Here is a 13,420-nt window from a genome sequence, read left to right on the forward strand (position 1 = left end):
GTCTCCCATTAGCGCCCTTAGGGTGCTAACAGGGTGCAAAGCAACTAGTGCCCGGGCGCGCTGCCGCCAACACCTCCTGCGAAATTCAGTGGGAGGTTAGCGGCGACGGTAACCATTAGCGTCCCACGGTGCTGTGCCGCGGGCAATGAAGTCATCGCCGTGCGCAGCACTCCACTCATGTCCCGGCCATGATCTTCGGTAGTGCCCCCCGACTTACCGCTGGACGCCATGTCCGACGGGGTCAGGTGGGCCTACCTGCGGCTGGGGCGGCGCTAATTAAAGGCGAAGTGCCGGGTGGCCATTTTTGTTGCTTGCCGCCTGCCAGCACCTGCCCCCGTTGCTGTCACTGGCCTCCTCTTCAGCCCCCCCGCGGAGTGCTGGCTGCGCTCCGTGAGCCCAGCACTTCTCTTGAGTGCTGGGCTCTTTTACCGGCACTCCGATCCCTGGTGGGCCAGCTGGGCCCTGGGTCGCGCTGCGCAAGGCCCCTCCCCTTTATGAAGGGGAGGAAGGCTGCAGTACCGCGGCGCAATGTGCTGCGATATTCCCTGGGGCGCTACCGATGAATTTCGGCCGTGGGGGTGCTAATTTTTTCAGGGCGCTAAAAGTGGCGCCCGGGCAAAGTTAGCGCCCGAAAGGCGGCGCGACTCAATTTTTCCCCCTGATTGTTTCTGGGCATCCAGAGCAAGTGGACTTTGATATAAGGTTAAATATAAAAGATTTAGGACTGAGAACCGGAGAAATCTTTTTACACAAAGGGTTGTGAGACTGTGGAATGTACTACCAGCTAGTGATTGAAGCAGAGACTGTACCAACGTTCAAGAATAGCTTAGATTAGGTGGTTGAAGGAAAGAGAAATAAAGGGTTATGGGAACAGGGTGGCACTTGGTTTTAGGACTACTGCTTGCGTGGAGGATAAAGACCAAGACAGACTGGTTGGGTCGAATGGTCTGTTTCCATCTTGTAATTTCAATGTGTTCGGGAGTGGGGTGGGGTGGGGGGGTGTCTAGAAGCATAAAGAAAAGTACTCGGGTCTCTCAGCATTTTAGGCAGAGAGTCCCAGGATGCAGCAGCAGTGGGAGGGTGCCAGTGTTTGAGCATTCTGGGGGGAATACTGTAAGATTTGGATCACAGGTCACACACAGATTACCCAAAGGGTCTTGGGAGTCATAGGTCATTTTATTAAGGAGCGGCAGTTCAAATATAATCAAATACAACACGCAATCAGGATCAACATAGTAGACATACAACCCGTAACAGATGAGAATGGTTTACCGGCCCTGGAACAGACGGACATTGAGACGGAACGGTGGTTTCAGATCCCTGCAGCCTGCGGCAGTGGTCTCTTCCTCTTTGGTCATTTCCCGAGGCTGGTGGCGGTGTTAAGCCGAAGCTAGCATGGATCCACCTCAAAGGTTGAGTTTGACCAAGGCGTTAAGCTGAAGCTAGCATGAATCCACCCCGGGGAAGCTCTACCCCTCTCTACCTATTTTTCCCTTCCGGCTGCCCGTTTATATATCTTATTTCGGGGGGCTGGTGGATACCTTGCATCAATCATTTGTTACACATTCAATTGTCCAATTACAGGGGGATAGATAACTACGGCAAACCCCTTCCAATCTTATGAGATGATCCCTCTGCTTATCTCTTGTTTGGACCTGGTTACCTTCTCTTGGACAGTCTGTTCATCTCAAGGCTCCTTACTTGACCTCTTACCAGGCCCAGTCATGCCTACATGAAGGCCCTGTTTCTACGTTATGCCCCTGTAAACGACCTCAGCTCTTTGTGCAACTCCTTATCTGACATGATTGGAATTCTTCTGTGCCATCAGCTTATCCTAGCTGCTGAGCTTGGCAAACCCATTTCTTTTATAAAACAATTATTTTTTTTACAATTCACAATTTCTTCCAGTTCAAGATTTCTTATAATCCCCCATCTTGAGAAGGAAATATCCTTATTGACTTCTCATAATTGGCTCTTGACTAATCTAGCTAGTTCTAAGTTATCGGCCTGCTGATACTATTCATGCCCAGGGATGCTGGCTGGCATTGTAGTATACTTCCCACCACTCGTGGTCCCCTAATTTACTTATTGCTCTCTCAATTTGGGAGTTAGTTAGTAGGGAGACTCAGAAATGAAGATTTCCCCCTTTCTTACAGTCCACTCCTTTGAGGGGGAGGAGCAACCTTTGGTTCAATTCACTGTTCCGGTGTTCCAATTCTGCCCCGCCTGGAGTATCCTCTGTTTCTTCTATCTTTCCTGATCTTACCCTGCCTGGTGTCTCCTCTCCGTTGCTTCAGATCTTCTCTTTCGGTGTGCTCAATTAATTTGTTAGTGCTGGTTAGTCATAGGCATGAGTACACAATTGGCTTATGCGTCAAAGTCTTACTACATGGGTTACATATATCAAATACACTATCATTACAAGTTGGAGTGTGGTAAACCACTGTTATAGTTATCACTGTATATTGTTCTCACTGTTCTCACTGTCACATCACTACACGAGGTCGCCTCTTGTCGCACTGTTATACCTGGGCTGACCACCTCCGACTCCGCCCATTACCTGCCCAGGTATAAAGGTAGCTGACTGGCTAGTATTCCTCCCTGTTGGATCGGATCACCCACGAGGGTGGGCTCTGTTATTTAGCCAATAAAAACCTTCAGTTACGTTCTTAACTCGTCGCCTTTTATTGGACTAATTGATAGGCATATCAATTTTATTGACTAAATTTTAAAGATGTCTGATAATGAACAGCAACAGCAAGGAGCTCACCCAGCAGCACAGCAACAGCAGCCTCCAGACAACGGGCCACACCAGCCGGCTTGGCTGCAAGCCTTGAAACCACCATACCTGGATCTAAACCCACAGGCACCAAACTCAGCCAACGACTTCAAACACTGGCTGGACTGCTTCGAATCGTACCTGGAGGAAGCCGTCGTCCCTCAGAGATCCAAACTAAGAGTCCTGAAAGCCCAAGCGAGCCCGAGAGTATATACACTCATCCAGGACATGACTACGTACGACGACGCCATCAACCTACTGAAACAGCAGTACCGGAGCCCGGTAAACTACATGTACACTAGGCATCTCTTAAGATCTCGCCAGCAACAGCCAGGAGAATCGATAGCTGAATTTTCACGAGCGCTGAGACAACTCGGCAGGAACTGTGACTTTAAAGCGGTGACGGCTACTGCGAACATGGAAGACAATGTCCGCGACGCCTTGGTGAGAGGCCTACGTTCCGACTACACACGGCAAAGACTGCTTGAAGCTAAGGACATAGACCTGGACAAGGCCGAAGCCCTCGCCCTCACCCTAGAGGCCACCCAGCAAGACCAGGAAGCGTTTGCCAGGTACTATTCGCGACCCTGGGACTCGGGCCCGACCCCCACCCCACCACCCTTCACAGCGCTGCCCCCGGGACCTACCTCAGCGTCTGCATCACGGATCCGACCGGGCCCGCTAGCCCCGGTACCGGCCCCGACATCAGGCAACCCCGATCGGGCCGCTGGCTGCTTCTTTTGCGGCCAGGAGAAGCATCCGAGGTCGCGCTGCCCAGCCAAAAACTCGACCTGCAAAACCTGCCTCAAGAAAGGCCACTTCTCCAAGGCCTGCAGAAGCAAATCCTCAGAAGCCAGCAGTGCCTCATGCGAACCCTGGGGGCGGCCATCTTTGTGCGGGGCAGCCGAAGCCTGCAGAGCCTCATGGGAAAACCAGGGGCGGCCATCTTTGTGCGGGGCAGCCGAAGCCTGCAGAGCCTCATGGGAAAACCAGGGGCGGCCATCTTTGTGCGGGGCAGCCGAAGCCTGCAGAGCCTCATGGGAACAGCAGGGGCGGCCATCTTTGTGCGGGGCAAACGATTTAAACAGAGCCTCATGTGAACTACGGGGGCCGCCATCTTCGCCGCCATCTTGTCATGACAACGACGCGCTCATCTACACCCTAGCTTCCGTGACCCTGGATCAAGCCCGCCCGCACCACCTGGCCAGCTCAATGATGGACATCAAAGTCAACGGCCACGCCACGACCTGCCTGTTCGACAGCGGAAGCACGGAGAGCTTCATCCACCCAGACACGGTGAGCCACTACTCCCTCCCCGTCCTGCCAACGCGCAGCCGCATCTCGATGGCATCGAGGTCGCACGCCACAGACATCAGCGGCTACTGTGTCGTGACATTGTCGGTTAAAGGGACAGAGTATAAAAATTTTAAACTCCTCGTACTCCCCCAGCTGTGCGCTGCCGTCATACTAGGGCTGGACTTCCAATCCCACCTCCAAAGTGTAACCCTAGCATACGGTGGACCCCTCCCCCCACTCACAGTCGACAACCAGCGAAAGTTAAACCGCCCACCGCGTAACACCTGCAGCCTATCCACCCTCAAGGTACCGCCACCTTCCCTGTTCGCTAACCTCACCCCCGACTGCAAACCTGTCGCTACTAAGAGCAGGCGGTACAGCGCTGGGGACAGAGCCTTCATTAGCTCTGAGGTGCAGCGACTCCTGAAAGAGGGCATTATTGAGGGGAGCAGCAGCCCCTGGCGTGCCCAGGTGGTGGTAGTCAAGACCGGCGACAAAAATCGCCTGGTTATCGACTACAGCCAGACCATAAACAGATACACCCAGCTGGACGCATACCCCCTCCCCCGCATATCGGACATGGTCAATGAGATTGCACAATACCGCGTATTCTCGACCATCGACCTCAAGTCGGCCTACCACCAACTCCCCATCAGCCCGGAGGACAGCCAGTACACCGCCTTCGAGGCGAATGGCCGCCTCTACCAATTCCTTAGGGTCCCCTTTGGTGTCACCAACGGGGTCTCGGTTTTCCAACGGGAGATGGACCGGATGGTTGACCAGAACGGACTACAGGCCACTTTCCCCTATCTCGATAACGTCACCATCTGCGGCCGCAACCGGCAGGACCATGACGTGAATCTGGAGAAATTCCTCCGTACGGCCCAACGGCTGAACCTCACCTACAATAAGGAGAAATGCGTGTTTAACACAGCGCGCCTTGCCATCCTTGGCTGTGTAGTAGAGAACGGAGTCATCGGCCCCGACCCCGAAAGAATGCGCCCCCTCATGGAGCTACCCCTCCCCCACTGTCCAAAAGCACTTAGGAGAACCCTGGGGCTTTTCGCCTACTATGCCCAATGGGTACCCAATTATGCGGACAAAGCCAGACCCCTCCTGAAAACCACATCCTTCCCCCTCACGGAAGAGGCGTGCGCGGCCTTCTCCCTCATTAAGGGAGACATAGCCAAGGCCACAATGCACGCAGTGGATGAGTCAATCCCCTTCCAAGTGGAGAGCGATGCATCCGACTTCGCCCTAGCTGCTACCCTTAACCAGGAGGGTAGGCCGGTAGCCTTCTTCTCAAGGACCCTACAGGGCCCCGAGACCCGACACTCGTCGGTCGAGAAGGAAGCCCAGGCAATTGTGGAGGCAGTACGGCGCTGGAGGCACTACTTGGCAGGCAAACGATTTACCCTCCTCACCGACCAACGCTCGGTTGCCTTCATGTTTAATAACAAGCTGAGGGGCAAGATCAAGAACGACAAAATCTTGAGGTGGAGAATCGAGCTTTCCACCTATGATTATGAGATCTTGTACCGGCCCGGTAAACTGAATGACCCCCCTGATGCTCTTTCACGCATTACATGCGCCAGCGCGCAAAGTGATAGACTTCAGACCCTCCACAATGACCTCTGCCACCCCGGAGTCACCAGACTCTACCATTTCATTAAGGCCCGCAACCTGCCATACTCCATCGAGGAGGTCAGGACCATGACCAGGAACTGCCAGATCTGTGCTGAGTGCAAACCGCACTTCTATAAGCCGGACAGAGCAAGCCTGATCAAGGCCACCCGCCCCTTTGAGCGTCTGAGCATCGACTTCAAGGGGCCCCTACCGTCATCTGACCGTAATGTGTACTTCCTCAACATCGTTGATGAGTACTCCCGTTTCCCCTTTGCCTTCCCCTGCCCAGACATGACCAGTAACACGGTCATTAAATGCCTGAACAAACTCTTCGCCTTGTTCGGGTTCCCGAACTATATACATAGTGACCGGGGCGCCTCCTTCATGAGCGAGGAACTCCGTCAGTTCCTATTGGAGAGGGGTATTGCAGCAAGCAGGACCACCAGCTACAACCCCCGAGGGAACGGCCAGGTGGAAAGAGAGAACGCGACGGTATGGAAGGCCACCCTCTTAGCCTTAAAGTCTAAGGGCCTCCCAACCTCCCGCTGGCAAGAGGTCCTCCCGATTGCGCTGCACTCCATCCGGTCACTACTTTGCACTGCCATTAACACCACCCCCCATGCTCGAATGTTTGTCTTCCCCAGGAAGTCGACTACGGGAACCACCCTACCAACCTGGCTGACCTCTCCGGGACCCGTCTTGCTGCGAAAGCACGTGAGGGCCCATAAAACGGACCCCCTGGTCGAGAAGGTGAACCTCCTGCACGCCAACCCCCAGTACGCCTATGTGGCTTACCCAGACGGACGGGAGGACACTGTCTCCTTACGAGACCTCGCACCCTCACCCCCCCCTCCCAACCCCCCGAGTCCAGCCGAGGTAGACGGCATGCCGGAACCCCACGAGCCTTTGCCGACTACGCAGACACCAGCTTTAACACCGGATAATGTAACACCGCCGCTGCGACGATCGGAGAGGCTAACGAAGCCTCCGGACAGACTGACATACCAGAGCTGGTAATACACTTCACCCCGCCGGACTCTAATCTAAACAAGGGGTGAATGTGGTAAACCACTGTTATAGTTATCACTGTATATTGTTCTCACTGTTCTCACTGTCACATCACTACACGAGGTCGCCTCTTGTCGCACTGTTATACCTGGGCTGACCACCTCCGACTCCGCCCATTACCTGCCCAGGTATAAAGGTAGCTGACTGGCTAGTATTCCTCCCTGTTGGATCGGATCACCCACGAGGGTGGGCTCTGTTATTTAGCCAATAAAAACCTTCAGTTACGTTCTTAACTCGTCGCCTTTTATTGGACTAATTGATAGGCATATCATGGAGAACTACCAGAGCGTGTGAAATAATACAAACCTAACGGTGTGCTGATATATTAAGCCCAATATCCCACCAGTGTGAATCGTCCCCCATGCTGTCAATTTCAATATCCATTCTCGAGTTGTCTTGCTGCAAAACATAAAAATGCTTTAGGGAGGAGTTCAATTGCATCACGAGCTCACTGAAGCCCTCAGACAACAGGGGAATGTCGAACCCAATTGTGCCACATAATTGTGCAGCTCATACTTAAGTATCTCATTTACTGTCAGTTTCACTTCAGCATAGGTTTAGATATTGAGTAAAAATGTGTTGGTTGATGGTTGTGGGTAGATGTGGTGTGAAGCAGAAACTGGGGCTATTCATGGGACAGGTCCTGTTAGACCCGTAAAGCACGGTAGTTGCGGTAGTAGTGACACAGGAGGTACCATCAAAACCACCTCATACTGGATTTGTACTGGCTTTTCTCACGCTCTTTTACCTACAAAACACAATTATTACAATTACAAGTTATAATTCAGTCTTGCGATCATTAACACATCGACCAACTACATACATTTCAAGCGACAGTGATGCAGACAACGAAAACAGACATTGTAAATAAAGCATTGGAAAGCACTGGTGCCTGTCATAACTGGAAACTGAGGATCCGAAGTCTCGCAGGTTTGGTGGAACTTGGTAGCACTGGGGAACGGGATTCTGGTGTTTTGGAACAAAAGGGATATCGTGGTGCCGGAGAGAATTGGGGATGAAGGGCTGCTGTCTGGGAGGGTAATGCTGGTGGCTGGAGAATGGCAGCATTGAACGGGGTGGGCCCAGTGGAATATGGCACATGTTCATTCACATCCTGAGCTTTAGGCTGTCACTTTCCTCAACCACCCCCCACCATTCCTGGGCCATAAGCCTGAGTTTTGTCCTGAAATTGCTTTTTAAGGGCAAAATCCACTATAGATGTATTTGCTGATCTCTTTGCTAGCAGCCAATAAATACAGTATTTAAAATGTTTTTCAGAACAACAACAACTTGTTTATATAGCGCCTTTAATTTGACACCAAGCCACTTAAGGTGATGGGCAGATGACCAAAAGCTTGGTCAAAGAGGTAGATTTTAAAAGAACGTCTTAAAGGAGGGAGGGAATTCCTGAACTTAGGGCCTCGGCAGCTGAAGGAATAGCCGCCAATGGTGGAGCGATTAAAATCAGGGATGCGCTAGAGGCCAGAATTGCACATAAAACCTGGTTTGGTCTAGAACCCAGGCTGATGGTATGGAATATTGCAGGGTGGGGGAAGGGGAGACCTGATAGCTGGGATCAGGCCAAAGGTGGGGGGAGAGGTAGCTCAAGGACAGAAATAGGAGGGGGTTGACAGGTGTGAATGCTAGCCAGCATGGCAGCTAAATATCGAATCATACAGCACAGAAGGAGGCCATTCAGCCCATCGTGCCTGTGCCGGCTCTTTGAAAGAGCTATCCAATTAGTCCCACTCCTCTGCTCTTTCCCCATAGCCCTTCAAAATTTTCTTTTTCAAATATACACCTAATTCCCATTTGAAAGTTACTATTGAATCTGCTTTCACCACCCTAGGCAATGCATTCCAGATCATAACAACTTGCGTTTATAACAGAAAAATTCTCCTCATCTCGGCTCTGGTTGTTTTGCCAAGTATCTTAAATCTGTGTCCTTTGGTTACTGATCCTCCTGCCAGTGGAAACTTTCTCCCTACTCTATTAAAACCCCTCATAACTTTGAACACTTTTTAAGTCTCCCTTTAACCGTCCCTGCTCTACGGAGAATAATCCCAGCTTCTTGACATAACTGAAGTCCCTTATCTATCATTCTGGTAGATCTCCTCTGAACCCTCTCCAAGGCCTTGACATCCTTCCTTAAAGTGTGGTGCCCAGAACTGGATACAGTATCCCAACTGAGGCCTAACCACTGATTTCTAAAGTTTTAGTCTAACTATGCCTCTATTTATTTAGCCAAAGATTCCCATGCACCTATTTATAAAGCCAAAGATCCCGTATGCTTTTTTTAAACAGTCTCTCTCTCTCTCATGTGCACTCGCTCTCTCCCATGCAGGCACATTCTCTCTCATGCCCCCTCTTGTGTATGTGTGCCCCTCTCTCTTGTCTCTCTTTTTTCCCTGTCCTTTGCCCTCTTGTGCTCTTGCTCTCCATGAAGTAAAAATGAATGGCAAGCTGTAAAGAAACTTTATTGTTTTCTCCAGGTTTCAGTGGATACATCTGTGTCAGAGAACTTCAATGCTGAATATTCTCATCCAGCATTTTTAGGTTATGCAATTGTTCACAAACCACCTCCTCCTTTAAGTTCATCACCTCCTCCACCTGTTCCACCACCTGATGAAAAAACATGTAAGTAAAACAAGTAATATTCATACCTGTGTATGTGTACTGTTTCCAACTTTGAAATGTTTTATTTTAAACAAGAGGAAATTATTTAATTTAATAGAACAAACTTGGTACAAGCTATTTATAGTATTCTAATTTAGATGGTGTGAGCCTTTTGTGCAGTTATTTTAAAGCAGTTATTGTTCTGAAGTTATACTGATTTCCTCTTTGACCTAACCTTCAAAAATTCCTCTTGGGTGTAGGGTATGATAAATATTTTTAAACTACAATCATTACACTTGATGGGAAGAAAAGACTAGGAACATACTTTTTGTTTATGCTTTGGCAGGTATCCAAATAGGTAACAATTTTGATTTGATTTTTTTGCCCCTCAAATGCTTAGAAATGTTGCTTTTTTGAAAATTTTAGGGAAAGTATTTTAGCTAACAATGTCTTCCTTGTTTCATCTAGATTTTTCTTCCCCGTAAGAATTTGTGATACTATTTTTGAAACTTGGATTACTGTATCTATCATATCTATATAGTAAAAATCTTGCATATGACATAAGGAGGTAACAAGGAGGGTCGATGAGGGTAGCGCGTTTGATATAGTCTACATGGATTTTAGCAAGGCTTTTGACAAGGTCCCACATGGCAGACTGGTCAAAAAATTAAAAGCCCATGGGATCCAAAGGAAAGTGGCAAGTTGGATCCAAAATTGGTTCAGTGGCAGAAAGCAAAGCGTAATGGTCGACGGATGTTTTTGTGACTGGAAGGCTGTTTCCTCAGGGCTCAGTACTAGGTCCCTTGCTTTTTGTGGTATGTACCAATGATTAAGACTTCAATGTAAGGGGCGTGATTAAGAAGTTTGCAGATGATACAAAGATTGGCTGTGTGGCTGATAGTGAGGAAGAAAGCTGTAGACTGCAGGAAGATATCATTGGACTGGTCAGGTGGGCAGAAAAGTGGCAAATGAAAGTCAATCCGGAGAAGTGTGAGGCAATGCATTTGGGGAGGGCTAACCAAGTAAGGGAATCTATATATATAAAATAGCTCTTCTGTCTGTCTGTCCTTCTGTCTGTCTGTCTGTCTGTCTGTATGTACTCTATACACTCAAAAGTTATAGAGCGTACCTACACATGTGTTATATCAAAAGAAAGCTTATGATTCCGGAATGGTCATAAGCGTATTTACTTTTTGCTCAGACAAAAATTGTGCCGACGGTATCCAAAAAACGTTGAAAATTCCGCTCATTATCCACTCATTAGCATTGAGTGACGTGAAGGTTGACCAATCGTACAGTCGAGCGACCTGACGGTTGACCAATCGCTGCATCACGGGGGCGGGTTCATTGCGTGTGCGGGCGGGCCATCCTAGAGTTGAGTGACATGACGATTGACGAATCCTACAGTTCAGTGACCTGACGGTTGACCAATCGGTGCGTGTGTGGGTGGGACTAATCCTTCTGAGCTGAGGTGAGTGGCCGCCATCTTGATTCCTGAGTTGATTTTTTTTTCCCACTTTCTGTACACAATTAAATAGTTTCTAAAACAAGTAAATTAATTTCTGAAGACTTTTTGTAAGCTGATTAATTTTCCTATCTTTCACCCTATTTTTTTGCTGCCCGGGGACTCGGCCTCTCCCCCCCTCTACTAGGCCGCAGGCCCAGCCGCAATCGGCGGTCTAAAGCCTGCTCAGGCCTCGTCCCGGGGCTCGGGAGGGCGGAGGGTTTTCTATAAACGAAGTGACTGCTGCCAACGACTGGAAGCTGCGGTGAGTGACTGGTTTCAACGACTAGAAGCCCGCTCCGTTCCCGCCTTTTTTCCCCCTGAGCCACGAAGCGAAACACCCCCCAGTCTCTCTCTCTCTCTCTCTCCGGTGCTCGGGAGGGCGGGTCTCGGGAGGGCGGGGTGCTGGGGCTCGGGAGGGCGGGAAGGGTTACCCCGGCAACTGGGCCCGGCCCCCTCTCCGGTGCTCGGGAGGGCGGGGGGCCGGTGCTCAGGAGAGCGGGAGCGCGGGGCTCGGGGGGGGCGGGGCTCGGGAGGGCGGGAAGGGGGGGAAGGGTTACCCCGGCAACCGGGCCCGGCCCTCTCACAGCCTCAAGCCGGCTCACGCGCGGTCCCGGGGCTTGGTTCCATTTGCGTCCGCGGGCCGGGGACTCGCCCTCTCTCTCTCCTTCCCTCTGTCTCTCTCTCCTCCCCTCTCCCCCCTCCCTCTCCCCCCTCCCCTCCCCCTCCCCCCTCTCCCCCTCCCCCTCCCTCCCCCTCCCCCTCTCCCCCCTCCCCCTCTCCCCCTCCCTCTCTGCCCCCTCCCTCCCCCTCTCTCTCTCTCTCTCCCCTCCCTCCCTCCCCTCTCTCCCCCCTCCCTCCCTCCCCCTCTCTCTCTCTCCCCCCTCCCTCCCCCTCTCTATCTCCCCCCTCCCTCCCCCTCTCTCTCTCCCCCTCCCTCCCCCTCTCTCTCTCCCCCCCTCCCCCTCTCTCTCCCCCTCCCTCCCCCTCTCTCTCTCCCCCTCCCTCCCCCTCTCTCCACCCTCCCACCCCCTACCTCTCTCCCCCTCCCTCCCCCTCTCTCTCTCCCTCCCCCTCTCCCTCTCCCCCTCCCTCCCCATCTCTCTCTCCCCCTCCCTCCCTCTCTCTCTCTCTCCCCCCTCCCTCCCCCTCTCTCTCTCCCCCCTCCCTCCCCCCCTCTCTCTCCCCCTCCCTCCCCCTCTCCCTCTCCCCCCTCCCTCCCCCTCGCTCTCTCCCCCCTCCCTCCCCCTCGCTCTCTCCCCCCTCCCTTCCTCTCTCTCCCCCCTCCCTCCCCCTCTCTCTCTCCCCTCTCTCTCTCTCCCCCCTCCCTCCCCCTCTCTCTCTCCCCCTCCCTCCCCCTCTCTCTCTCCCCCCTCCCCCCTCCCTCCCCTTCCCCCTCCCTCCCTCCCTCCCTCCCCTTCCCCCACCCCCTCTCCCTCCCCTTCCCCCAACCCCCTCTCCCTCCCCTTCCCTCCCACCCCCTCTCCCTCCCCTTCCCCCCACCCCCTCTTATATCTCTATATTGTGTATATTCTCGCTCCCCCGCTCACTCACCGTATCCTGGGAACTCCAGCTCCAACACAGCATCACTCGGGCCGGGCCTGACAACCACTCGGCCCGAGACACAGAGCGGGGGAGCGGGCAGCGGCCGGCCGTCATCTGCGCGGCCCGAGACACAGAGCGGGGGAGCGGCAGCGGCCGGCCGTCAACCGCGCGGCCCTCTAAACTGCCCTGGCACCACCGGGCCCCCCCAGCTAGTCTATATACATAAAAGAGTTTGTTTGTCTGTTTGTCTGTATGAGTGTATGTCCGCTATACACTCAAAAGTTATAGAGCGTACCTACACATATGTTATATCAAAAGAAAGGTTATGATCAGGGGAGTGTCATAGGCATATTTACTTTTTGGTCAGACAAAAATTGTTCCAACAGTAGACAAAAAACGTTCAAAAAACGTTCAAAAATCTGCTCATTAGCGGTTGACCAATCCTACCACTCATTAGCGTTGAGTGACGTGATGGTTGACCAATCCTACAGGGTGGGCGGGGCCCAATCATTCAAACTGCCGTTAGTGCGGGAGCTGAGCGGCGGCCATTAAACACCTGCCTGGCCTCAAGCTAAAAAAATGGTAATGGGGATTAAATGATACGAAATATAGATTGCCAGCAAAAAAAAAGTTGGTTTTAAAAGAAAAAAAAAATCCATTTGCAAAGGGGACTCGGGCTTTCCCCCCCTCGGCGGTGGATGAGCTGCCTGCAGCCCTGAGGCCTCGAAGCCTCGGCCTCTCCTCGCCAGCCACACCCGAGTTAGGCACCGCCCATCCCGCTGGGCCCGATTCCAAACCAGCGGCCCGCAATCGCCGCCATCTTGGTGCGGGCGGGGCGGAGCTAAGCGTAGCCATCGCCGCCATCTTGGTGAAGGCTGGCGGGGCAGGAGACAGCGAGCGCGTGAACGTCGGCGGTGGCCCGGAGCGGGATCTGAGCTAAGATGAGTCGGGCCGGGCCTCACGCACTAGGCCGCGCACGGGCCGGC

At 52.4% G+C, this 13,420-nt stretch overlaps 1 protein-coding gene across 6 annotated transcripts in view; it reads left to right on the forward strand.

Moving 5' to 3' along the window:
• The window catches only part of iqck (IQ motif containing K), a 243,894-nt gene that overhangs the window by 100,867 nt on the left and 129,607 nt on the right, over positions 1-13,420 (forward strand). For all 6 annotated transcript variants that reach the window (XM_086000838.1, XM_086000839.1, XM_086000843.1 and 3 more), the window contains one exon: positions 9,262-9,406. In XM_086000838.1, coding sequence (XP_085856964.1) covers positions 9,262-9,406 — 145 coding nt within the window. The remainder of the gene's footprint in view (positions 1-9,261; positions 9,407-13,420) is intronic.

Source organism: Somniosus microcephalus, chromosome 11 (genome assembly GCF_052327205.1).
Source record: "Somniosus microcephalus isolate GS21.2 chromosome 11, FLI_Smic_1.0, whole genome shotgun sequence".
NCBI classification, from domain to species: Eukaryota; Metazoa; Chordata; class Chondrichthyes; order Squaliformes; family Somniosidae; genus Somniosus; species Somniosus microcephalus.